At 41.3% G+C, this 26,821-nt stretch overlaps 1 protein-coding gene across 4 annotated transcripts in view; it reads right to left on the reverse strand.

The window, feature by feature from the left end:
* ANKS4B (ankyrin repeat and sterile alpha motif domain containing 4B) overlaps window positions 1–25,943 on the reverse strand; it is a 33,668-nt gene extending 7,725 nt beyond the window's left edge. Inside the window, exons 1-2 of one of the 4 annotated variants that reach the window (XM_085017452.1) lie at window positions 25,824–25,943; window positions 6,276–7,382 (exon numbers count right to left, since the gene is read on the reverse strand). In XM_085017452.1, the coding sequence (XP_084873578.1) occupies window positions 6,296–7,168 (873 nt within the window). In that variant the 5' untranslated portion in view covers window positions 7,169–7,382; window positions 25,824–25,943 and the 3' untranslated portion in view covers window positions 6,276–6,295. Of the gene's footprint in view, window positions 1–5,388; window positions 7,383–16,696; window positions 16,894–25,823 lie in introns of those variants that run through there. The other 3 variants (XM_085017450.1, XM_085017451.1, XM_003124558.7) reach the window with 3 other exon arrangements.
* Between the last annotated feature and the right edge of the window lie 878 nt (window positions 25,944–26,821).

Here is a 26,821-nt window from a genome sequence, read left to right on the forward strand (position 1 = left end):
CTATTTTAGGAGTTCCCGTCATGGCTCAGCGGAAATGAATCTGACTAGTATCCATGAGGATGCAGGTTCGATCCCTGGCCTCACTCGGTGGGTTAAGGACCCGGTGTTGCCATGAGCTGTGGTGTAGGTCGCAGATGCAGCTCGGATCCCATGTTGTTATGGGGTTAGGCCGGCAGCTACACCTCCGATTGGACCCCTAGCCTGGGACTCTCTATATGCCGCAGATGGGACCCTAAAAAGACAAAAAAAAAAATTGTTTTGGTTTCATTGATTTGCAATTTATGTATCATAAAATTTAAAGTATATAATCCAGTGTTTTTTAGTATATTCACAGGGTCGTGTCACCACTGTCTAATTTCAGAATATTTTCATCCTTCCAAAAAGAAACCCAGGACCCATTTCGCAGTCACTGCCTGCTCCACCCCCCTTCTTCTCAGGCCCTGGCAACCACTATTTGTATGGATTTGCCTTTTTTGGATGTTTCATGTAAATGGGATCATGTTATGGATCCTTTTTTTTTTTTTTTTTTTTTTTTCTGGCTTCTTATAATTGTTATTTCAAGGAACAGCAGAACTTCTCTCTCAGTCAGACCCCCTCTGGTCATAGTTGGTAGAGACCACAACTCAGACTACCTTAAGTTGAATGAATGAATGAGGAGTGGAATTTATTGGCTCTTCTAATTAAATACACAGGTAACTGCTTGCAGCTATAGCTCTATCCAGGGGCTCCGAATGTCATCAGGACCCACAGTCTCTCTCCCTGTCCCTTGGCTCTATTTTCTTCAGTGTCGGCTCCATTATCAAGTAAGCTTTCCCCTGAGAGTGGCAGGATGGATGCCAGGAGCTCCTGAATCACAGTCTGCCCTATTCAGCAACCCTCCCAGGCATAGATATTCTCTTCCTGAACAGTTAAAAGTCCCAGAACGGGAGTTTCTCTGGTGGCTCAGCAGGTTCGGAACCCAACATAGTCTCCGTGAGGATGTGGGTTCAGTCCCTGGCCTCGTTTAGTGGGTTAAGGATCTGGCATTGCCACAAGCTGCAGCATAGGTCACAGATGTGGCTCGGATCTGTATTGCTGTGGCTGCCGTAGGCCAGATGCTGCAACTCCGATTTGACCCTTGGCCCAGGAACTTCCATAGGCTGTACCTACAGCTGTTTAAGAAAAAAAGTCCCAGAATGAAGACTTGCTGGACCATCTAGGTCCTATGCCCGTATGTGCAACATAGTGGCTAAAGGAAATGGAATACCCTGCCCAGGTCAGGCCCTTGTGCCTGTGCCTACAGCACTGCATCACCCGTGAGAATCTGAGTCCTCTACTACCCAGGCCTGGGTTACGTGCCCCCCCATGAAATCAAGGTTGCCGTCAGCCCATCTGACTACATGAGCTGACAAAAGGAAAGGGATCTCTTACCAAAAAGGGGGAGGACTGTATATTAGGTGGGCAAAATCTACAGATACAGAATCAGTGTTGAGCCACTGGGCATCATCAAGTCCAACCTCCTCAACTTGCCAATGCGGAATCCGAGGTGCAGAGATGCTTTCCCCAGATCCCAAAATCATGAGCAGGGCTGTGTTGTCTGTGTCCTGCCAAAGACCCATTCACATCCTCCCACCCCACCCCTTAGGCTGGTTATAATTCAGCAGCAAGGAAAAGCATGTAAGTTTGCTTTGTTTTCTTACCCCATTTCCTCCTGGCCGGTCCTCTTCATGCTCTAGAGAGCTTAGCCAAAAGTGTATCATGTTCGCCAGGCTGTCTAGCCTTTGTGCTAGACTAAAATACCCCTGTGATCTGCTCTGCACCCCTCAAGTGACTATGGAGTCTTTCTGGAGATCTGAATGATCACAGCTGTAAGGGATGTGTAGTGAAGGGTGTGCGATAATAAGATTCTCAAAGGCATCATTTTTTTCCCTGTTTGATTTTTAAGGCTGCACCCATGGCATGTGGACATTCCCAGGCTAGGGGTCCAATCAGAGCTGTAGATGCCAGCCTACGCCACAGCCAGCAACATGGGATCCGAGCCACGTCTGCGACCTACACCACAGTTCATGGCAACGTCGGATCCTTAATCCACTGAGCAAGGCCAGGGATCAAGCCTGCTCCTCATGGATGCTAGTCAGATTCGTTAACTGCTGAGCCACGACGGGAACTCCTCAAAGGCACCTTAATTCATTCATAGATTTCTTCTTTCATGCTTTCCATACGAATGCCTACATTAACGCTAGGCTGCTAACAGAGAAGAAATAGTCTTTCACCCCAAAGAGCACAGACAATTCTCCAAATATATTAGATTTGGGTCAGGAAATGTGATCAACAGTAGTTTGTACAGTTTAAGGTTTTTGCCTTTCAAAGTCACTTTTCAGTTTCACATTGCCCACCTACTTCGGTTGCCATGGGAACCACTGAAGTTTGTCACGATCCTAGGAATCAACAGGCCAGAGTAATCTGCATCTTGCCTCCAGCCCAGGCGTCACCTCCAATTGTTCAACAATATTTATTGACTACCTGCTAGTGATGGATCTGCACTTGGGGGTGCAAAGGGTATATCAATGAATATAGGACAGAGGAAAATTCCTGTCCTGAAGGAGCTTACACTGGAGGACAGAACTTGCTTTCTGCTAGGGCAGTGGGCACAGAGTTCCCAGGAGCTATAGAACCCTTTAATATGCCTCCTTTGCTCTCTGATATTTAAGACCCACAGTGGAGTTCCCGTCATGGCGCAGTGGTTAACGAATCTGACTAGGAACCATGAGGTTGTGGGTTCGGTCCCTGTCCTTGCTCAGTGGGTTAACGATCCGGCGTTGCCATGAGCTGTGGTGTAGGTTGCGGACGCGGCTCGGATCCCGCGTTGCTGTGGCTCTGGCGTAGGCCGGTGGCTACAGCTCCGATTCAACCCCTAGCCTGGGAACCTCCATATGCCGCGGGAGCAGCCCAAGAAATAGCAACAACAACAACAAAAAGACAAAAGACAAAAAAAAAAAAAAAAAAAAAAGAGACCCACAGTGATTCTGTTTGGTTTATGCATTTTAAGCCAGTCTTTGTGATAATCATGGATATGGTATTTTTCCTCTAAATGGGACAGAGGTTACTTAGAGAAGAATAGATGAACTTATCGAGTCTATAAGCTGGAATACCTTAAAAACAAACAAACAAAAAAACTAAAGGCAACTATTGGGGAAAGAAAAAAAAAAGCCTTCTAACAACCCCTCATAGAGTTAGATTATTCAGTATTATTACATAAAGGGATTATTGGAGTTTCCGTCATGGCTTAGTAGAAACGGATCTAACTAATATCTATGAGGACACAGGTTCAATCCCTGGCCTTGCTCAGTGGATTAAGGATCCAGCATTGCCCTGAGCTGTGGTGTAGGTCACAGACACGGCTGGGATCTGGCGTTGCTGTGGCTGTGGCGTAGCCCAGTGGCTTCAGCACTGATTGGACCCCTGGCCTGGGAACCTCCATATGCCGAGGGTGTGTCCCTACGAAGATTAAAAAAAGGGGGGGGGGGGTATTATGATTTCTCCCTCCTTTTTAATCTAACAATTTGATGGAAGTTTTATGTGAGGTTTTTAAACCCACACGTTCTTCACGTTCATATCTCATCATCTCATCACAGAATTGACGTAGAGTCCAATGGGATGGTCCAGGTGAGAGCCTCCAGTTCTGCTCAGCAAACATACCTTCCCCTTCCTATATTTCTGAGTAAATTACCATCCCTCCAATAGGGCAGCATAGAAAATTCCAACTAGAAATAATCAAATCCCATAAAGCAGAACTCAGTCCTGTAATGCTGAATTCCAGTAACATTTCTGCTGGCCTATCTTACTTTCCTTAAAAGTATCTTTTCATTTCCTATTCTATCTTCCAGGTAGCAATGCTGGTTTCCAGCTCAAAATTCTTTGTATCATCACTCCATGCATGCTGCCTCTCATCTGCTAGAATAGATCATCAGGCTTTCCATGTTATTTTTACCTCTGACAATGACGTACAAAGCACTGCTGGAAAGAGTCCTTTTTTAAAAAACAGTGGCCCTCTCCTAGTGGCTTATACTTCTATATCCTGCCACCCAGTGTTTCTGGGGGTTCCTCAGAGACAGAATCCTGACTTCTATAATAAGGAAATAGTAAGAGGGAGACTCAAACATCACATACTTTTTTGAGTGACTTCCATGTTAATATGGCTCTCGTGTACATTATTTTGTGTACAACTAGAGTTTATTCCAGAACAATGAAATTTGATATTTATAAATATAATCATCTCCTAATGTAACATATTTATTCAATGATTCACAACCTTTTCAACCCCTTCATTAAGGAAGAATGTGCCAATCATTCAGATTAAAATATCTGTATCCTCCATGGTGGTGTATTTTTCCCCCTTGTGATGGCCACATACGAAAGTTCCCAGGCTAGGGGTCCAATTAGAGCTGTATCTGTGGCCTACACCACAGCCACAGCAACTCCAGATCTGAACCGCATCTGTGACCTGTGCAGCAGCATGTAGCAACACCAGATCCTTAACCCACTGAGCAAAGCCAGGGCTTGAACCTGTGTCCTCAAAGAGACAATGTCAGATCCTTAACCCACTAAGCCACACAGGGAATTTCCCTCCGTGGTGCTTTCTGAAGCAACCCAAACAGATATGAATCAGGAGACATGCTGAAGCTGTTTCTATATCATACACATAATCAATGGTAAATTTCATTTAATGCAAGTCTGACTATAAAAGTCCAGTGAAGCTTACTTAGCTATTCAAGTAGGGTTTCAATTTGAATTTGAGATTACTATTCAAATAATGCCAGCAGCAGTGTCCGTGTTAAGGGTTATGTTGTAGAACCTACATGCATTCAAATGTACAGAAATGGTGATAGACAACAGTAAATAAAGATATATGCATAATATGCATAAAAAAGAAAAATTTACTTTTACAAATTGAATTTTCTCCACAAAGAACCTAGATTTCTTCTTCCTTTTTTTTAAGGTTTAGGAGGCACTTAACCTCAGAAAAATCATCTAATAGGTCAGATTTCTTTTCTGAATCCTTCTTTCTCACTTCCTCGACTCTCTTGCTTATGCACTCTGTTAGTGTGCTAGGGCTGCTGTAACAAAATACTACAAATTGGTTAGTTGTTGTTTTTTTTTTTTTTTTTTTGGCTTTTTTTTAGGGCCTGGACCACAGCATATGGAAGTTCCCAGGCTAGGGGTTGAACTGGAACTGCAGCTGCCAGCCTGCACCACAGCCACAGCAATGCCAGATCTGAGACCTACACCACAGCTTATGGCAATGCCAGATCCTTAACCCACTAAGCGAGGCCAGGGATCGAACCTGCATCCTCATGGATACTAGTCAGGTTTTTTGCTGCTGAGCCATAACGGAACTCCCAAACTGGGTGATTTAAACAATAGAAATTTATTTTCTTACAGTTTTGGAGACTCGAAATCCAAGGAGATAGAAGGTTTGGTTTTTCCCGAGGCTTCCCTCCTTGCTTACACATCACATACTCTGTGCATGCACATGGCCACTGTTTCAACCTCTTAAAAGGTACAGTCATGTGGAATTAGAGCCCATCGTTACAATCTCATTAACCTTCATCACCTCTGTAATAAAGGTCTTATCTTCAAATACAGTCACATTGAGGGTTAGGGTTTCAACATGGGAATTTTAGAAGAACAAAATTCCGTCCATAACAGGTACCATACATTCTGCTTCATTCTTCTCTCTCTCTACCTGCCCTCCTGTCAGAAGTATTATAGACTTATTTCTATTCCTTATACACACACGTAAACATCTGTTGAAGAGTTAAACACATTCAAGTTGGGCATTAAGCCATAGGCCAATGGAGGAAATTTAGTCTCCACCAACAGATAAAGCCACAGAGCTAAGGCCAGAACTGGAGTTAGAATCCCCAGACTTTAAGGATCAGAAATTAAGTGTGTGATGAGAGATTACAATTTTAAGTCCAGAGTTAGGAAAGTGAAGAAAGTTTTTTTTTTTTCCTCTTTTCTGTCATTCATTTAATCCTTTCTATATTCAAAAAGATCAAAAAGATAATCAAAGAGAAATGCCATTTTCTTATTCCCAGGTCTCCTTGAATTTCTCACTGGTGGTTTATTTGGACGGGTATAGAGTATTTCTAAGAGTAGAATTTGGACCTCTTTCTTGGGTAGACTCCTCCGAGAACCCTAGAAACCCAGCAGTCTAATCCTGGGTAGACTAGTGGGTAATGCCTAGAATGTTTCCATTGAGCTACAGCATCACCCCACTGCTGCAGACTCACCCCAGGGACCCAATACTCCATCAGAGGCTGGTGTCAACCAACTGCCCAGGCTGTTGTAGCACCTGCTTCCTTCTGTTTATGGCATTAAGAACTTTCTTCCTGGGACCCAGCTGCATTTGTATGCTCTGAAGGTCCTCATCGGAGCAAAGCAAGAGCGCTTCCAGATCAATCTGCTCTCTCATGAAAATAGGAAGGAATTCTTCCAGGTGGTGGGACTGCAAGAACACTTCCAGGGGAGTAGCGTCAACCACATCTTCCTCCCACTCCACTTCATCCTCATCCCAAGGCAGATCATCCTCACGCTGGTTGTCCTCTTCTTCCTCTGCCTCTGCCTCAGATGCTTCTTGTCTCTGAAGCAATTCACTGGGCATTTTAAACCCAAACTCCCTCTTGCTATCTGAGATGTCTTCAGGGCTCAAGATTCTGTTGCTTTGAAAAACAACATTTCCTAGACCTGGACGGTTGAGGATGGATTCATGTTGCACATAGCTGTCCCCTTTTAATGAGAACTGGAGTTTCTCTTTGAAGTCCCCTGAGAATTTGTCTTCCTCCTCCTCCTCTTCCTCTTTAAACATTTCCATCACATTCCTCTGCCCACTTCTGCTCTCCTTCCCTACCTGCTCTGCTGTATCTTTGTTCTTCTTGTACTTTAACTTGAAAGTGTCTTTAATGCTCTTAGACAGTGACCCGAATGTATTGGATGCAGAAGCATTTGAAAAGGATGACCTGGAGAAAGTGCTCTTGGAAGAAGAAAGCGTCCCAGATTCCTCCTTGCTGTAGGTACGGGCCATCTTATTTTGGTGCTTCTCCTGGAGCCTTTCGCACTCTTTGATCTGCTTCCTGGCATTCTTCTGAGCCTGCTCCTTCAGCCTGGTGACCTTCTTGGGGTTCATGATGTTCTGGGCAGTGGCGGCCTTATCCAAGAGAGCAACACATTCGTTCTGCTCTCTGCTGGCAGCAGCATCCAGTGGAGACTGTAAATCATTGTCCAGGGCAAAGATGTTGGCACCAAAGTTGATCAGGAATGAGACACAGTGAGCATGACCATTGGAGGCTGCATAATGTAAAGGAGTATTTCCCCAGATGTCACATCTATCAGGATCCCCTCTAGAAGAGAAAATATTAAAAGTACATGCTAATTTGTTTTCTCTGAACATGAGGTCCAAAAAAATAAAAGCAAAAATAAAGAACAAAATGCATGTTAATCCTAACTTGACCTTGTTGCAAGACAACTTCTGAAGAAGTCCAGAAATGTCACATCCAGACATTACAATGGCCAGAAAGAAAAAAAAAGAAAATCCCATATCTACCCTGTATCTCCTTTTTAGAAGCAAGAAAACTTTCTATATCATCTCCCAAATGAGCAACTTTCATTTCTCATTGTTCAGAACTGGGCCATGTGCCCGAGGGAAGGAAAATAGAACTACCTTGTTTATCTTAGATCAGTTAGAATTTTCCCCTGGACAGGATTATCCCATTGTGTGCTGGTAAATGTTTAACAACTAGCTCACCTAGTTAAAAAAAAAAAAATCAAGCTCCAATTTATAGCATGTGCCAATTTCTATGATGTGAATACACCCACCATTGCACATTTCGAGCTACTAATACCGGACACAGAATTTGGAAGAGATAGGCCATAGCACATGATTATTCCTGCCTCATAGATATTTAATAGATTTTACACAATCTGAGGAGCAAAAATAACAACTGTAAAATGTGGTAAAATCATTAGAAAGTTGTGAATTTTGAGTGTTATCTTTTTAATGTAATTTATTAAATTGCAAGTGCATATAATTTTATTTTTAATAATGGGTGTGTTTATATGATTCAAACTTTCTGAAAATTTAGCCATCTTCTCTTCTGAGCTGGTAAGACGTGGTTCTGAAACCAGCTCCTGTAGCTTAAAGGCTCAAGGCCTATATGGCAGATCCAAGAGAGAAACAAAAATGGAAACATGGAGAGAGAACACAAGCTGGTTTTGCTGAGTATCAGGGAAACCACAGATACGGAAACAACTTGCTGACAACCCCTCCAACTGAGCCTGGGTCTCACACAGGTGCCCTGAGGGACCGGAATGACTGAGTATTTTTGGATGTCACTGAAAATCCACCACATGCTACATACCAGATCGCTCCACCCCCAACCTGCACTTGCAACACCTTGAAGAGGCATGGAGGACTGTCAGGCCTGCACAGAGAATGCTTAAACTCTGGAAACTCACATTGAAACTTATGCTACTTTCCACCAGTCACTTCTGAGCTCCCTCCTCTTCTTGCTCCCCACTTCCAAGATAAATTGGAAAAGCCAAACGGGGCGATGGAGCTAAAGCTGTGCCCCTTATTTCCTTGTTTGCTGCCCTGCAATAAAGCCTCCTTTCTCCATAGAAGACCATTGCCTTGGCCTTTCCATGGTGCAGGGGACAACAAGCCCACTTGCTCAGTTACAATTCCAGCACCACTGCTAGCCTCCTCTGAGTCACATGTAGAGAACTTATGAACTGAACAGAACTGATTCCCAATCAGCAAAAGAAGAGAGGAATGGATGTTGGGCAGGAAGCAAATAGTGTCTAATACAACCAATATTCGTACAAGGGTCCATGGATTCCTTAGTTTACTTCTGTGTAATTATAGAATTATATATGTGAATAGTTCTGCAATGGTTTTGGGTAGAATTGCAGACAGTATTAGATGGCATTACGGCCAGTGACCCCAAGATTGACACAATCAGGTACATGGTAGGTAAAAAATATTTGTGGAATGAATGAATGCCCAATGGAATCCTGCCTCAGGCTACAACCCCCACCCCCAGCCTTTCTCCTGCCAAGCCTTGAGTTATAAACAGATACCAAAAAAAAAAAAAAAAAAGTAATAACTTATTAACTATGGCTCTGACCCCAAGCCAGCGTTGAGAACTCTGATAATACTTGTACAGACCCCCAAATCAGGATTTCAGTGAACTTTCACCAGGCTGGCCCCATGGATTGGCAGGAGAGAAGCCTGAGAAGACCTCTTAACATTCCTGGTAAGTAACAGGTGGCAACAGGAGAGAAGGGCAATGCCCTTCCAACTGACATGTTAAGGCCTTGTTACCTGCACATTTGTTAGAAACGCAGAGTCTTGGACCCCATCCCAGACTTTCTGAATCAAATCTGAAGTTGAACAAGATCCTCTGGTGATTGGCAGGCTCACTAGAAGAGCTGCACTCTCCTTAAGGTGCCCCGACCAGTGTCCTATCATGTGATGAATGAGACTTGTAATTCCTCCAGGGGAGTTACAAAAGCATCTTCACGCCTTCCAGTTACAAAACACTTAGACATTCGCTGCCCCCACCATCACCAACCATCACCACTTTTCTCTTAGAGAAAGAATAAAAGAATACTTATCAGAGGGGGTGAAATAACACTCAGAGCACTTAATGGATTTGCCCAGCAGTACACAGGCAATACCCCTCAGATCAAGTCTGCCTCCCCGTCTAATGTTCTCCCACACAGTGTGGTCTTTGTTAACATACTTCCACTTTTCCCTTTTACCCGCGAGGAGGCCTCAAGTTCAACTCTTCTAGGACTCAGTGTCCTCGTCTATAAATTGAGGGAAATATTATCTACTCATAGATGTATCATGTGACTAACTCAGCATATGTAAGGCTTTGGAAAAGTGCTTGATTGTAGCAAAGAATATGCAATAAACTTATTTGTTACCTTTTCCCTTGTCTCTAAACTCAAAACCTTTAATTGGTTGTAGCAAAGAATATGCAATAAACTTACTTGTTACCTTTTCCCTTGTCTCTAAACTCAAAATCTTTTATTGCATATATTTTCCCCCTACACCCACCTAGTAAATTCACTACAATATCTCTTGCGGCTTTTAAGGACTTAGAGCCTCTCTTATTGTGTCAAAGATGCCCTGGTCCCCAACTAGATAGTATTACTGCGGAAGCACGAAACCGGTGTCTTTTGTCCTTTGTATCATCCACATCTCCTAGCAGATATCCCAAAATCAACCTAAAGGAGCCACGCAGGTAATGTAAGTAACCGCATAGGGCCAGGCTTGTTTTTTCAACAAAGTCATAGTTAAGTCCACCTTGAATAAAAGCAAACACAATATTCCCAGAGTTCCCATTTTTCCAAACAAAGGCAGAAATCCAGAATTTCATGTGAAACTTTTTGATTTTTACATATTGGCTTATATTTAAAAGAAAAATATGATGAAGTGCAAATAAAACATATTTGTGGGGAGTTCCCATTGTGGATCAGCAGGTTAAGAATCTAACTAGTATCCATGAAGTGGCAGGTTCAATCCCTGGCCTCACTCAGTGGGTTAAGGATCTGGTGTTGCCTTGAGCTGTGGTGTAGGTTGCAGAGGAGGCTCAGATCCTGCATTGCTGTGGCTGTGGTGTAGGCCAGCAGCTCCAGCTGCAGTTCAACCCCTAGCCTGGGAACCTCTACATGCCATGGACATGGCTTCAAAAAGACAAAAAGACCAAAAAAAAAAACTTGCTGTGGGTTAGATCCAGCCCATACGCTGGCACTTGGCCACTTCGTTCTGAGCAGAGAAAACATCATAAGCAGATGCACACATAGGTGACATTACATATTTGGAGAACCAGGACTGCAGCGTGACCAGAGTGCATAGAGATGGTGGCAAGGAAAATAAGTTCAAAGAGGGAGGAAAGAAAAGAAACTTGAATCTAAGCAAAGCAAATATGAAATAACACAGTTCTGTTACACAGTCACTTTCACGAGGGCTCTGGTCAGTTCATCTGATTTAATTGTTTTGGATCAAAGGAAACCTCTTTCCACCTTAATACAGCTATATATCTTAGGGGAGCACAATATCTCAGCCCTCCCCCAAAGAAGAAGTTTCACTTTTATTTAACCAAACACCACATTTAAAAGACATCAAAGAGGGACTGTAAAACACCTAAGACTTTACTATAAACACAAACAAAAACATACTGATTGAATTTGCCCAAATTTAGATTGGATAAGTTAAAAAAGAAATTATTGAGAGGAATGAGCTGTAATGAGGATGTTAGAGGGTGTTCAATTTGGGTTAAATCTACATGCTTCAGACCCCAGAGGAGTGGCATTTCCCCATCCCAAGGGATCTTTTATGTTTATTTTTATTTTTTAAATTTTATTGGACTATGGTCGACTTACAATGTTGTATTAATTTCAGGTGTTCAGCAAAGTGTGTCAGTCATACATATACATATATCCATTCTTTTTCAGATTCTTTTCCCATATAGGTTATTACAGAGTATCGAGTAGATTGCCCTGTGCTATACAGTAGGTCCTTCTTAGTTATCTATTTTATATATAGTAGTTTAATATATAAACCCCCTAATTTATCCCTCCCCTCAAAGTTTTCCCCTTTGGTAACCATAAGTTTGATTTTGAAATCTGTGAGTTTGTTTCTGTTTTATAAATAAGATCTTGGAGTTCCTATCGTGGCGCAGTGGTTAACGAATCTGACTAGGAACCACGAGGTTGCGGGTTTGATCCCTGGCCTCGCTCAGTGGGTTAAGGATCCGGCGTTGCCGAGGGCAGTGGTGTAGGTTGCTGACGCTGCTCGGATCTTGCATTGCTGTGGTTCTGGCACAGGCCGGTGGCTACAGCTCTGATTAGACCCCTAGCCTGGGAACCTACATATGCCTCGGGAGAGGCTCAAGAAAAGGCAAAAAGACAAAAAATAAATAAATAAAATAAGTTCTTTTGGGAGTTTCCACTGTGGCACAGTGGGTTAAGAATCCAACTGCAGAGGCTCAGGTCACAGTGGGTTAAAGGGTCCAGCATTGCAGCACCTGTGGTATAGGTCACAGCTGCAGCTCAGATTCAATCTCTGGACTGGGAATTTCCATATGCCATGGGTGTGGCCATAAAAATTTTAAAAATAAGTTCTTTTGTGGCATTTTAATTAGATTCTGCATATAAGTGATAGCATATTATATTTATCTTTCTCTGACTTAACTTCACTTAGTATGATAATCTCTAGAGCCACCCATGTTGGTGCAAATGGCCTTATTTCGTACTTTTCAGGGGCTGGGCAATTTTCCAGTATATATATATATATGTACTGCATCTTATTTATCCACGCCTCCCTCCCATCCCAGGTGATCTTAAATGATCCTTTTAAGATGGAAAGAAGAACATGAAAAAAACCTGCGATGATCCCAAAGATCGCTCTTCTCTTAAAATTTCAAACACAAAACTTCAGATTTATAGATGAAACACTCAGGAAGCTGATTCATGGGTTTCCTTAGTGAATTTAAGCTATTTCTACTTGCAGAAATCCTATTTATTGACAGCTTTCCAAGTTGATGTACAACTTAAATCAAAGTGTTTTCTATTGACGAGTTGGGGGTCCTTCTAAATTCATTCTTTGTCTTTCAGTCCCTGGTGTTCTTCTTCACAGTTCTTTTTCTTTTCTTCTTCTTTTTTTTTTTTTTTTTTGGTCCTCTCAGGGCTGCACCTGCAGCATACGGAGGTTCCCAGGCTACGAGTCTAATCGGAGCTGTAGCTGCCGGCCTATGCCACAGCAACACCAGATCCAAGCCACGTCTGCAACCTACACCACAGCTCACAGCAATAACAGATCCTTAACCAACTGAATGAGGTCAGGGATCGAACCTGCAACCTCATGGTTCCTAGTCAGATTCGTTTCTGCTGCGCCACAAGGGGAACTCCACAATTCTTGATAGAATCACTATATATTCCTGTCCAGATAGTCACAAACTGGTACACCCCATTTAATAACCTGAGTCAAATATTGATGTTGTATTTTTTCTTTGGGCTAAATTCAGAAAATTTTGATTTGATTTTTTTTTCTATCCCTTTTTTCCCCAAAGAGATATTCAATAAAAAGATTTTTAAATAATCATATTTTTCCCTTGCTTTTTGGTAATTAGTAGTACATTTGGGCAATAATTTTTAAAGCTGAATTGCAATTATTGTCATGAGATAGGCAATTCACTTATATTAAATTACTCTGAGCATCTGGTCCATTTAATTTCTTCTTTTGAAGTTGATTTTTTTTCCACTGTTCTCAGAAAAAAAATCTTTTAAAAATATTTTTTACATGAGAAGGCCTATTTAGACTCACTGAAAATCAAATAAATGCTAATGGAGACAATGTACCACTATCTATTTGCCTATCAGATAGGCAACGAATAAAAAGAATAATAATACTCAGTTTTGGCAGGCGTGTGAGGAAATGAACAATGCTGGAGGAAGTGGTTCAAGTGGTTCAAATTTCCTGGCACAACATGTGCCAAAAGTCTTTAAAATATGGCATCCTTTTGAATCAACAATTCTACTTTAAGGAATTTATCCTGAGGAAATATCAGACCCTTGTGCAAAGATGAACTGATCAAGGATGTTCATTCCAACTTATACAAAGACTTGATTCAAATTAAACGTCATGAAAAAGCAACAAATTAAATTATGATGAAACCATGAAACAGAATGGCATGGATCTCTTTTAAGTGCAAACAGTCCATGATATCTTATTAAATAATTAGAAGCAGTTTTCAGTACTGTTTGTATAACATGATTTCCTTTTTAAGGAAGAACCATGTGTACATTTAAATGCATGCTCTTAAAGGCATCTGAAAATAATACACCCAAATATTAATGACTGTGAGAATTCATGTGATTTTTACCTTATTAAGTATATATTCCAATGACATGAAATATTACAATAAGTCTGTGTTCCTTTGAGAATCAGAAAGGAAGAAAACATTACTACCTTAGAAAATGAAACAAAGCTAAAAAAAAAAAAAATTCCAGTACATTTTAAAGGCAAAATAAAATTTTGTATATATATATATTTGTCTTTTTGTCTTTTCTAGGGTCTCACCTGTGGCATGTGGAGGTTTCCAGGCTAGGGGTACTGGAGCTGTAGCCGCCAGCCTACCCCACAACCACAGCAACACCAGATCCAAGCTGCGTCTGCAACTTACACCACAGCTCACAGCAACGCTGGATTCTTAACTCACTGAGTGAGGCCAGGGATCAAACGCACAATCTCATGGTTCCTAGTAGGATTTGTTAACCACTGAGTCACAACAGGAACTCTAATATATTTATATAATATATTTATTGGCTAGAATACTAAAATGTCTCTGAAAATTAAATTATAAGAGCATACACTGACTTGGAAAAATGTTCATAATGTATTGAGGAGTGAAAAAAAAAGCACACCGCAAAAAATATCTACTTTGTATACTATTGCATGTGTATGTATATATACACACACACATATATATTTATACATACTTATATGTAGTAAGTGTGTGTGTATATATATATATAAATGAATGTTAACAGCATGGCATTATAAGACATTTTTTCTTTATAATTTGTGTATGCATATGGTTTAATTTTCTGGGCTCAGCTTATGTTACTTCCGTGATAAATAAAGACCAGTAGAACAATGCATATAAGGAAATGTTTCAGGTATATAAAAAGGAGAGAGAGAAAGAGAATATCTAGATATTTCCATTTAAACTGGACCTCAAAGGGAGCAAGGACTTTCACTGTTTGGGAAGTAACTGACATTGTACTTGGAGTAGGTGGACAAAATTTGGGAGAAGAAGAGAGATCTTATGTCAGTGTCATACTCTGGAGGTTGACTGATGGTGGCGGGGTAGAGGGCGGTGTCTGGGAAACAGAACTCAAACCCAGTAAAAAGAATGGAGAACATCACCTCCACTCCCTTCCTCATTCAGTCTTTGACTCCGGAATCCCCTCCCCCTTTGGCTCTTCTGACTTCCCAAAGGGCCCCTCGCTTTAATAAAAGGTGCCAAAATCCACAAGCTGTTGAAGCCCAAACCTGGTGCCTGGATCCCCCTCTTCCTTTATCTACTGACTCCATATCCTGTAGATCACAATGAAATCTATATCTGAATTGCCATTCACCTCCATCCGCATCTCTGCATTCCCACCACCACTATCCTGGTTCAGTTCGTCCCTCCCTACAAGCAACAGCCCACAGAACATTTTCTCTGACTAGTACACAACTGGGTGAGCAGAAATCTACTGGGTGGCTCCCTTGCACACACCCATGAGAGTGGGTTCCTATGGCATTAAGATAAAGTCCAGCTCCTTCACAGAGTTTACAAGGCTCTTCTGACCTAGTCTTGTCTCTTGTCTCTCTGAGCCCCATCCAGCCACACCCGACCTCTTCAGTGCCTAGACAGCTGTGCACGCACTTGGGGAAATCCTCTTCCTTCCGCCTTCATTCGGCCAACAACTTTCCACCTTTCTTTTTTTTTTTATTTTTAGGGCTGCACTTGCAGCATATGAAAGTTCCCAGGCTAGGGGTTGCTTCGGGGCTGCAGCTGCCAGCCTACACCACAGCCACAGAAACGCCAGATCCTTAACCCACTGAGTAAGGCCAGGAATTGAACCCTCATCTGCATGGATACTAGTCGGATGCATTTCCACCGAGCCACAACAAGAATTCCTCCTTTACATCTTTCAAATCCCAGCTTTAATGCTCAAGAAAGCCTTCCCTCACTACCTAGATTGGGATAGCTGTGTTATTTGCTTAGTGCCCTCTCTTCCCCCCTTTGTAACAATATCACACATGACATTTCTGTCTTCCTCTCTTAAATCTGACCACCACAAGGACAGGAATCACATTTCTTTTGTCAATCGCAGCATCCCAGTGGCCATTGAAATGACTGGTCCATAGAGGGTCTGTACAGAAATGTATGGACTTGAAATAAATTCACTTGCCACTTTTACTTATATTTCCTTTTGTTCTTTCTTTACCTTTCTTGGGTTATAGCTGTCAACACAGCATAGCCCCTCCAGTAACAAGCAGAAGACAAGAACTAGCTAATTCCTGCTTTAGAATTCCACAGGGGGAATTTGCCTGCATGTCAGTATCTGATAGCCAGAGAGGTAATAAAGTTAAGAAGGGCTGAAGGTCCCTTTTACAGCTTATAAAGCCAATAATTTCATCAAAGAATCATGACCTTGCATGAGGATTGAGTATTTTTTAAAAAGGTTTGAGATTTTAATGGCATTGATGAAGAAATAGAAACACATTGTTTGTTTCAATCAAAGTTGACATCTTTAAAAAAAGAGTTAAGCATTTACATGTCATAGAAAAGGTGTTTAAAAGCATAAGATTAACATATCTTCCCCCCAAGACAAATAAGAGTGTCTTAGAGTTCAGGACCTCTGTGTATGTGGCTTATAAGGGATCAGCCACCCCATGGTGTCAGCGCTCAGTGTAAAAAACAACCAAAAAAAGTATACTTCCGGGAAGTTTTCTCCTTTTCTCTAAAAAAGACAATTATTTCCGCAGACTAGAAAGAGAGAAAAGTATTTTCACTGATTCCCTGCCTCTTGCTGCTGTCTGCAAAACCCTACTGTAAACAGTTTCCAATCAAAACCATCGGTTTGAACTTACCCTCTGCTGCAAATTATTTCTAGGGCTCCCAAGTTCCCATGGTAGGCTGCCAGGAGTGTGGGAGTCATGCCATCTTCATCAGAAAGATTCAGATCTCTCCTGGTAGCCTCTTTCAGAAGTTCCAGGTAGCTGTCACTAGCAGCTTGGTGGTAGCGAGTGGACATTTTTTCTGCTCACCAAAGCTCCGGCCAAATATCACCCCAGGCAGAGCAGGATGTCAGTGAAGCAGCCTTCCTACAAAGCTGGTTAATCAATGACAAGAAAGAGTGTCGCCCCAGGGCAAAGCTCAGTCTAGCCTCCCAACACGGAAGGCAGCCAGAAAAGTTCACAGCACTGAACTTAGACCTTTTCTTTCTGGAATGGCCATGACATTGGAGGACTGCTGTGTTCACCAGGAGTGTTTTGAGGAACATGTTTAAAAACGTCCTTTTAACAAATCTTGAATGTAATATTGATCTTCCAGGCATAAATGTAGAACATAATTTCAAAACAATTCAGAACTTAGTCTAGTTCACTGGGGAAGTCTATTTTTTTAAAGTGCTATATTGAGGTATAATTTACATGCTAGGAAATTCACCCATTTTAAGTGTACCATTCAATGACAGTCACGAAATTTAGCTTTGTACAACTATTACCATGAAACCAAGCAGGATGCTGTGGGGCCTTCCTGAGGACAGACACCCCTGCCACTCACTCATTGCCATGTCTCTTGTTTGTAGGAAGCTGTGGCCTCCTCGGTCTTCCTTGTATTCCAAAGAGGAAAGTTAATCAGCGAAGTAAGAAAAGGCAGAAACAAAGAAAAACCAGGCAAGCAAGAAAAAAATCATAGCAATTTAGCCATAAACTTCTCAAAGACTTTTAATTCCTTCTCAAGGGCTGTAGGTAACCTCCTGAATCATATGCTGGGGCTATTTTGCAGGTACTAAAACCCTCACCAGGTGGACAAAGTTAGCTGCATGCTAACTACCAGCATGTAGACCCCAGGCCAGTTGGAACCAGAAGGCTGATATTTGAGATTCCTAAAGTATCATTCTGTTCCCTCACCATCAACCCATCAGAGAATTGCCTTTGAGCTGATCACACACCCTGTGACCCTCTCCCTTACACTGTCTTTAAAAACCCTTCCCTGAAAGCCATTGGAGACTTTGGGTCTTTAGAGCCCAAGCTGCCCACTCTTTGCTTCTTGGCCCCTTGCAATAAATGCAGCACTTTCCTTCCTCACGACCTGGAGTCAGTAGATTGGCTTTGCCACATAGAGGGCACACAGACCCAAGTTGTCTGGTAACAACTACAATCCAATTTTATAACATATCTGTAACCCCAAAAATATCCCTCATGCTAATTTGTAGTCAATTCTCATTTCTACTCCCAGCCCCAGGAAACCACTAATTTGCTTTCTGTCTCTACAGAGGTGCTATTTGTAGGAATTTCATACGAATGGAATCATATGATATATAGTCTTTTGTATCTAGCCTTTTTTTAACGTCACATACTTTTTGAGGTTCATTCATTTTATAGCATGTAACAGTTATGTCCTTCCTTTTTATTTCTGAATAATATTCGACGATACTGATACACCAAAATGTCTCTATTCGTTCAACAGCTGATGGACATTTGGTTTGTTTCCACTTTTTGTTTTTATGAATAATGCTCTGAATACACAAGTCTTTGTGTGGGACATATATTTTCATGTCTCTTGGGTACATATCAAGGAGTGGAATTGCTGGATTATATGGCAATTTACATTTAACTTTTTAAGAGATTACCAAGCTGGTTTCCTAAGAGAATGTAGTATTTTCATTCCCATCAGCAAAGTATGATAGTTTGAATTTCTCCACATCCTTGCAAACTTTGTTATCTGTATTTTCATTTACGGTCATCCTAGTGGGTGTGAAGTGATACCACTGTAGGGTAAGTTTTCATTTCCCTAATGACTAACAATGTTGAGCATGTTTTTAGGTGCTTATTAGCCATCCTTATATCTTACATTTAAATCCTTTGTTCATTTGTCATCAAGTCATCTTATTGAGTTATAAGAATTCTTTACGTATTCTGGCTACAGATCCTTTATGAGATGTATTTTGAACTGAATGACAACGAAAACAAACAGCAAAATTTTCAGAATGCAGTTAAAACAGAGCTTAGGGGGGAAATGTGCAGTTTTTAGTGTTTGTGTTAGAAAAGAAGAACGATCCCAAATCATTAACTTAAAATTCTGCCTTAGAGAAAAGAAGAAAAGCATAAAAAAGCTAGTGTAAATAAAGAGCACAGTATAAAACCAAAAACAGGGTCCACATCGATCTGTAATCAAAATAAAAGTAAATGGATGGAATTCATCAGTAAAAAGACTCTGTCATGTCTTCGTCACAGTAGGTACATCTAAAATACAGAACTGCAGAAAAACCAAAAGCAAAAAATGGAAAAGTTATATCAAGCAAATACTAACAACACACGTGTGTAGCTGTATTTGTATCAGACAAAACATAGTTTAAGCCCAAAAAACTGGCCAGGATAAAGAGAGAGAATACATAATGATGAAAGGAACAATTCATCAATAAGATATGATAGTCCTAAACTTGTGGGTCCCTAATAACATAACCTTAAAATTGAGGGGTGGGGGAAGAAGAGGCACGTATTAGTGGTGTTTCTTCTAAAAGAAACACCAATGCCAGCAAGTGCAAAACAAATTCTTCGTTTTTGTTCTGAAAAACCATTCACTGCTACTTGGGAAAGAAATTCAACATCTTGTGCAACCCATGTTTTTCTTAATGAGATTGCCCCCTGAACCCCAAGAGGTCTGGCTTTCAAAAGCAGACATAATTTGTTCTTCAAAGCTATTCACGACTAATTACAGAGGAAATTCATTTGTATGGTAGGGAAGCCCATTTTTATGTAATAAGGAAAAAGAAAAGATTCAAGCAGAACATTTGCTTTTCACAAAATTACTTCATCTAATGAGTGTCTTATTATGAATTCTATTGAAAATAAAAGAGTAATGGAAAGTAAATAAAAAGCCCTGTTTTTACTCAGAAAACTTTGGGGAATCAGGCGCAGGCAGAACCAGGCAGCATTAACACACTCCCGTATGAGCTGAATGCGCTCATGAGAAATACATCTGTTTGAGGTAAAGACATTTTCAAATGGATTATTCAGAAGTATCACTTACATGTGTATTTTTTTCCTCTTTATCACCGTGATAAAACAGTTCAACCTATTTGATGTGGACTTTTTTCCTATTCAAAGGAGATTTCCACAGCTCTGCTTCTCATTTAAAATCTCATATATCACTTTTAAAATACAGAGAAACTTTCTTTCCCACATTGAAGAGCATTGGTGCTGTTTTCCTTAGAAACATGGTTAAATGCAAACATGAAGCCATAAAAGGAGCCATTGTCTTCCCTTTTGTTTTCTTCTCCAAATGAAAACATTTATGAAAATATTTAGGTGGTTAGTTGATTATTGAAATTATAATGTCCCTGAAGTATTGATTGGATTTAATTTATTGACATAAGTTTCAAGCCATCCAAAGCCCTATTTTTTTTTCTGCCAGAAAAATAGACAGAGCTGTTATTGTACCATCTGGTGTGCATAAGGAATCTCTTGGCATCGCTTAAGCGCACATTTTATAAATGCTGAATCCCAGATGGCATTACATTGCAACAGCGGAGAGTTTTATAAAGGTTTCCAAAATCACATGCTTTAAAATGTGAATACTAGATAGTCTCAGCAGGAACTATGAATTTAAATTCTATGCTTAAATCAACTGACTTTGTGAGCCGAACAAATTTTATCTCACAGCTCATCCCCTTCCGAATTAATTATTGGTCTTTGCGGATTGAAGATCTCAGTCAACATAATCATATGACCTTAGTCCTCACTGAAAGCTTAAGTTCTACAAAAACGTCAGGAACAGTGATTACTGAAAAACCTATGTGAGCTACCGTTTTGTTTCGAGATGGCAGAATTTACCACAAGGGAGATGTGTTCTCTCACCCCTTAGCAGATTATCAAATACCGTCAAAACCACTTGACTCTCTCAAAGATGATGCTTGGACTGGGAAGACAGGCAAATGTTAGTGTCAAGCATTGTGTTGAAATAAAACCAGAGTACAATCGTACAACCATGGTTAAGAACACAGGTTTTGTCTGTTTGTTTTTGCTTTTCAGGGCCGCACCCTCGGCATATGGAGGTTCCCAGGCTAGGGGTCTAATCGGATCTGTAGCTGCTGGCCTACACCACAGCCACAGCAACGGCAGACCCGAGCCTCGTCTGTGACCTACACCACAGCTTAAGGCAAGGCCAGATCCTTAACCAACTGAACGGGGCCAGGGATCGAACCCGAAATCTCATGGTTCCTAGTCGGATTCATTTCCACTGTGCCAGGACGGGAACTCCTAAGAACATAGATCCTTAAGTTGTAAATTAGACCCTGCCATTAACGTGAGCAAATTACTTCTCTCTGAGTCTCCATTTCCTCATCAGTAAAATGAAGAGAATATTTTTCAAATTATTATTCATAGGGCTATGCTGCAGGGTGGCAAAGAAAGAAAAAAAAAAGAGAGAGAGAACTATCTACGAAGATAAGTATTTTGGAGTTCCTGTTGTGGCTCAGTGGTTATAGAACCCAAATAGTATCCATGAGGACTCAGGTTCAATCCCTGGCCTTGCTCAATGGGTTAAGGATCCAGCATTGCCATGAGCTGTGGTGTGGGTCGCAGATGTGGCTCAGATCCCGCGTTGCTGTGGCTGTGGGGTAGGCCGGAGGCTACAGCTCCGATTCAACCCCTAACCTGGGCACCTGCAAATGCTGTGGGTGCGGCCCTAAAAAGACAAAAAGAGAGAAAAAGGTAAGTATGTTATTTAGTTTGATTGTGGTGATTATTTATCACACTATGTATATCTATATCAGAACATCAAGTTGTACACTTTAAATATATACAATTTCATTTATCAATTATACTTCATTGAAACTGGGAAAAAATCAGAAAATATATATTCCTGTGTGTTTATTTGCATTCACTAATTAATGCTCAGGTTTTGTTACGTAAGTGGTCATTTGTACCTCTCCTATCAGAAAGCCAACCCCTCAAAGAGAGTCTTGTTTGCCCTTGGACAAATGTGCATGTTTCTTCTTTTTGAAACTTCACAGTTTTATAGTTGCTCAATAAATGCTCCCTAGGAGAATATCTGCAGTTTCATCATGTAAAACTGGGCTCATTTTGAGCTAGGAATTCTACATAATAGTCACAGACAACTATTGCCACAATCATGTTGCTTCACCAACCACCCAAAATTAAGTGGCTTAACACAATAAGCATTGAATTCACTCACAAGTCTACAGTCAACTGGTCAACTCCTTTGTGCTCAGCTGCCCTTGGCTCAGCTCACTAATTCATCACAGTCAATTGGCAGGTCGGCTGCAGACTGATGGCTCTAGAATGGTCTCAGCTTACATGGCTTGTCTCTGCTCCTTGTGTTTGTATACCATCCGGCAGGCTAGCCTGGGTTTGCTTTCACAGTGAACACAGAATGCTACGAGAGCGTGCGTATGTGTACAGGCCTCAAGAGATCCAGTCTTGGAACTGGCACACCCTCTCTTCTGCACATTCTATTGGCCAAATCACAAGGCCCGTCAGATTCAGGGGGAGAAGGAACAAGGAGAACCAGGCTAATGGCAAAGCGCACTGCAGAGGATGGGAATCCAGGGAGGTATGGAAGACTGCATTCTCTGTAACTCATCTACAGCATCACTTTAAGAATTGTAACTACCCTCCCCCCTCCAGCCGCTGTACAGCATGGGGACCAAGTTACACTTACATGTATACATTTTTTTTCTACCCTTTGTTCTGCTGCCATAGAAGTATCTAAACATAGTTCTCAATGCTACACAGCAGGATCTCATTGTAAATCCATTCCAAGAGCAATAGTTTGCCTCCCATAACCCCAAGCTCCCGATCCCTCCCACTCCCTCCCTCTCCCCCTGGGCAGCCACAAGTCTATTCCCCAAGTCTATGATTTTCTGTGGAAACATTCATTTGTGCTGTATATTAGATTCCAGTTACAAGTGATATCATATGGTATTTGTCTTTGTCTTTCTGACTTATTTCACTGTAACATGTTGTATCAACTAAAAGGACTATGCTCTATTACCAAGGAAACCTTTTGTTTATTTCTATGGTAACGTTTACCCTAGCTACTAGCTATAGTGTAACTTGTGTTAATATTTGTAGGTAAATGAGTTTTTATCTAGAACTTTTGAGCCTTCTGAGTCATTTATTTATTTAAGCTGCCCTATCATTATACTAACAGATCGAAGAAGCCTTTTCTGTCTTTGTGCTAGTTCTTTCTGCATCCATTACCGTTACAAGGCTCATTCAATTTCGATCTAAAGATCGAAGGGAAAAAAATGACACAGCTACATCGTACAGTTAAAGGAACTTCCTCCTGCTGAATAGCATTGAGAACTATGTCTAGATACTCATGTTGCATCAGAAGAAAGGGTGGGGGAAAAACTGTAATTGCAATGTATACATGTAAGGATAACCTGACCCCCTTGCTGTACAGTGGGAAAATAAAAAAAAAAAAAAAAAAAAAAAAAAGGAACTTCCATATGATGTTCAAGAACATTCTCATTAACATAATCCATTTTATTTTTCGGAGTTAAATGCATATTTGGTATGTAAAAGCTATTGTAAGCTGTATTAGCATAACCAATAGAAGATTCTATATTTATTTACCTAATATTGCTGAATTCTAATTAAGGCCATCTTTCTTTTTAAAGCTCAGGGAACTGCAAGAGAAGCATGGGGTTTTAAAACACCCCCTCACAGAGAGAGAGAGAGAGAGAGAGAGAGAGAGAGGAAGAGATGGAGGGAGGCAGAGAGAGAGAAAAATCATAAGAATTAGAATGAGCTTGGAAGAAGGCATCAGAAGACCTGGTTTTTCCCTGGACCTCTGCTGCTAACCTGCTGTATGACCTTGGGCAAGTTGCAACACCTCTTTGGCTTAATGTATTCATTTTACAATTGGGAGGTGGACTTCGAAAACCTCCTGAACCAAACCCACCCCCTTGGGCAATAGACCTTAATATTATGAAGTTTGATTTCATGGCTTTTCATTCTATAACATCTATAGATCACTTACATACAAATTGGATGTACTGTTATCACTTTAGAATTACTTTAATTGGTAATTTATCCCCAATTCAATCAATACAGAAGTGAATGAAGTTTAAAAAAAAAGTATGTCTCCCATTTCCCTACTGCTGTTCCAGGAATGATGCATTACATATATTTGTAACCAATATAGCCAAAGCACAAACAAATCAGAACAGAGACAGTTAAATGCCCAACACAGCTGGATTAGGGCGGACTGCCTTAACATCTGCTGTCTCCTCCCTTAAGTCACGTGCTAGCTCCTCTTTTATACATGCAAATACACATTTATATACCCATACAGAGATATAAATGTATAGACAACACACAGGTTTCTCCTTTTTTTTTTTTTAAGTAAAATGTGAAAACCTACTAATGATACAACTCCAATTCTCCAATCTATTGTGGACGTCTTTCATTGCAGCACTCATAGATCTCGTTGAATCCATCTATTTTAGTATTTGCAGAGTATTCCAGCGTTTATCTAACCATCTCCTGAGGATCACAGGTCATCTTCAATTAGTATTTTTATAATTGTTGTGGAAAATAAGGCCACAGGATTGGAATTTAAGAATCATGAACTATTGCTTATTTATAAGAACTGCATTTCGGAAAGGAAGGAGGCCCCTGCCCAAATGAGGCACCATCATTGCATTATGGTTACGTACAAGCACCTAAAACACCTGGTGATTAGCCAGTGCAAAGAGATCACGGAAGTCAAGCAGAGACTAGGGGCTTCACATACTAGGAGAGGGAATACTTTGTAGTTAAGAAAGGGCACAACTCAGATGGGACTTGAGTCCATGGGCTGGGGTGCGAACCCACTGTCTTTTAACTGAAATCGCATACCTGGTCTCCAGACCTACTGAAGTTTCGGTTCTTTGTGTCCCAGCACAGAAAGAATTCAACAGAGGCAAAGTGATAGAAAAGGAGTCGATTTATTGAGAGGGACGGAATGTGGGTACAGGTTTCATAGACAGAATGTGGTCCATCTCAGAAGGCTTAAGAGCAGCCCACAATATTTTAAAACTTTAAAAATATGTAAATTTGTATGGGTGTGGTAATTTCATAGGCTAATGAGTGGGAGGGTTATTCCAACTATTTCAGCGGTGGTGTGGGGATTTCCAGGAACTGGGATGCGACTCACTTTTTGGCCTTTTATGGTCGGCCTCAGACCTGGCACCTGTGGGCCTGTCATTTAGCTGCTAATGAGTTACCACGAGTGCATAATAAGGCTCAAGGTCCACTGGAAGTTGAATCTTCCCAACATCCTGGGCCTAATCCGTTCCAACCAGTTTGTACTCTATCCTCAATGGCTGTGTCATTTTTTAAACGGTTGTACCCTGCCCCCTTCCCTCCCGTCTCAGTTACAAACACACTTAAAAAGTCTCACTGAAAAAAATGTGGACGCCCACATTTGAAAGAGATTCTACTGTTTCTTGAAGCTTACATTGTGGCTCAGCAGTAGCAAACCTGACTAGTATCCCGGAGAACATGGGTTCGATTCTTGGCCTCGCTCAGTGGGTTAAAGATCTGGCGTAGCTGTGAGCTGTGGTGTAGGTTATAGATGCATTGCTGTAGCTGTGACTGTGGTGTAGGCCGGCAGCTGTAGCTCGAATTCAACCCCTTGGGACTTCCATACACCATGGGTATGCCCTAAAAAGCCACTTCCCTCCGCAAAAAAAAAAAAAAAAAAAAGAGAAAGACTATTGTTTCTTTAGTAAAATATTAAGGATCGACCATTTTTACAAGTATTTTAGTTTTTCCTAACCAGTGATGTGAGACACTATCTTACAGTAGAGAGCCATGCCTTTCTCATTCTCAAAGCTGTCTATACTGAACACGCGTCTATCTCTGTGCACTTATGCAGAATTGATCTTTATGGCCCGGAGCTAGTTGTTTAGTGACCGCACCAAGCACAGCAATGGCTGGGTCAGACAAGGCAAGTGAAATTAATCTCTGGTTTACTCACTGCTGTCATCAGCTCCCACAGGGGTCCTTTTTCTAGCCACGCCTCCTCCTCAGGGCCTTTGCACTCCTGTTTTGGGGCTCTGACCAGAGCTGCCCTTTCCAAGGCCAAGACCTCACACTCCGGAGAAAAGGTGCAGCACTGGGGGAAGCAAGCCTGGGGGTGGAGCCTGGGAAGGAGGAGCAACACAATCCATCAGCTCTCTGACCACCGTTTTAATGGTTCTCATTGGGGATTGCTTCTATGTCCCACTCTCTCTCTAAGGGATGGAAGGGTCTTACGATCCGTCTAATGGTCTTCTTATCCATTGTGGTAACAAATTACTGTAACGCTTGTTGAAAAGGTGAAATTTTGGAACATAGGCTTAGGAATAATGATTCCTATCATGTTCTTGTTCAGAAATAAATCCTTTCACCATCTCTATCCTCAAAATCCTGCTTATCCTGGATTTTGCTCCCTCTCGCCCATCCCACTGGTAGGTACATCATCAAATCAGATGATTCCCATAAAGAAGTTAAATTAGCCACTGGAAATCACTCATTTTCTTGCCTCCTCCCCTCCAGGTATTTCCCAAATTTTCCTGATTATAAGACTCACCTGGCTTGTTAAATATACCATACCCCAGGCCCATCGCCTAGAGAGACTGATTCAGCCACTTTTGGGTGGGACCCAGGAATCCGTGATATTCATAAGAGCCCCATGTGTTTGATCGAGGAAGCTGGGGGAAATACTACTCTGACCAGCAGTACTTCAGACACATGTAATGGAACGAAGATGAATCCTCCAGTTACATCACAAAGACATAAATAAAGACATTAAAAAAAAAAAACACATCATTCAATAATTGCAGATGCCAATCCTAAACCCCCAATCCATCCCCCACCTCTCCCACTGGCAATATACCCACTATTGTATACAGAATGATTGGCCAACGGGGACCTACCCAATATTCCATGCTCAGCTATATGGGAAAAAAATCTGAAAAAGCCTGGATGTGTGTA

This window comes from Sus scrofa, chromosome 3, assembly GCF_054392235.1.
Source record: "Sus scrofa isolate SSC_HxYL_T2T_F1_AM1 chromosome 3, Sscrofa_HxYL_maternal_Yorkshire_Landrace_v2.0, whole genome shotgun sequence".
In the NCBI taxonomy this organism is placed as follows: Eukaryota; Metazoa; Chordata; class Mammalia; order Artiodactyla; family Suidae; genus Sus; species Sus scrofa.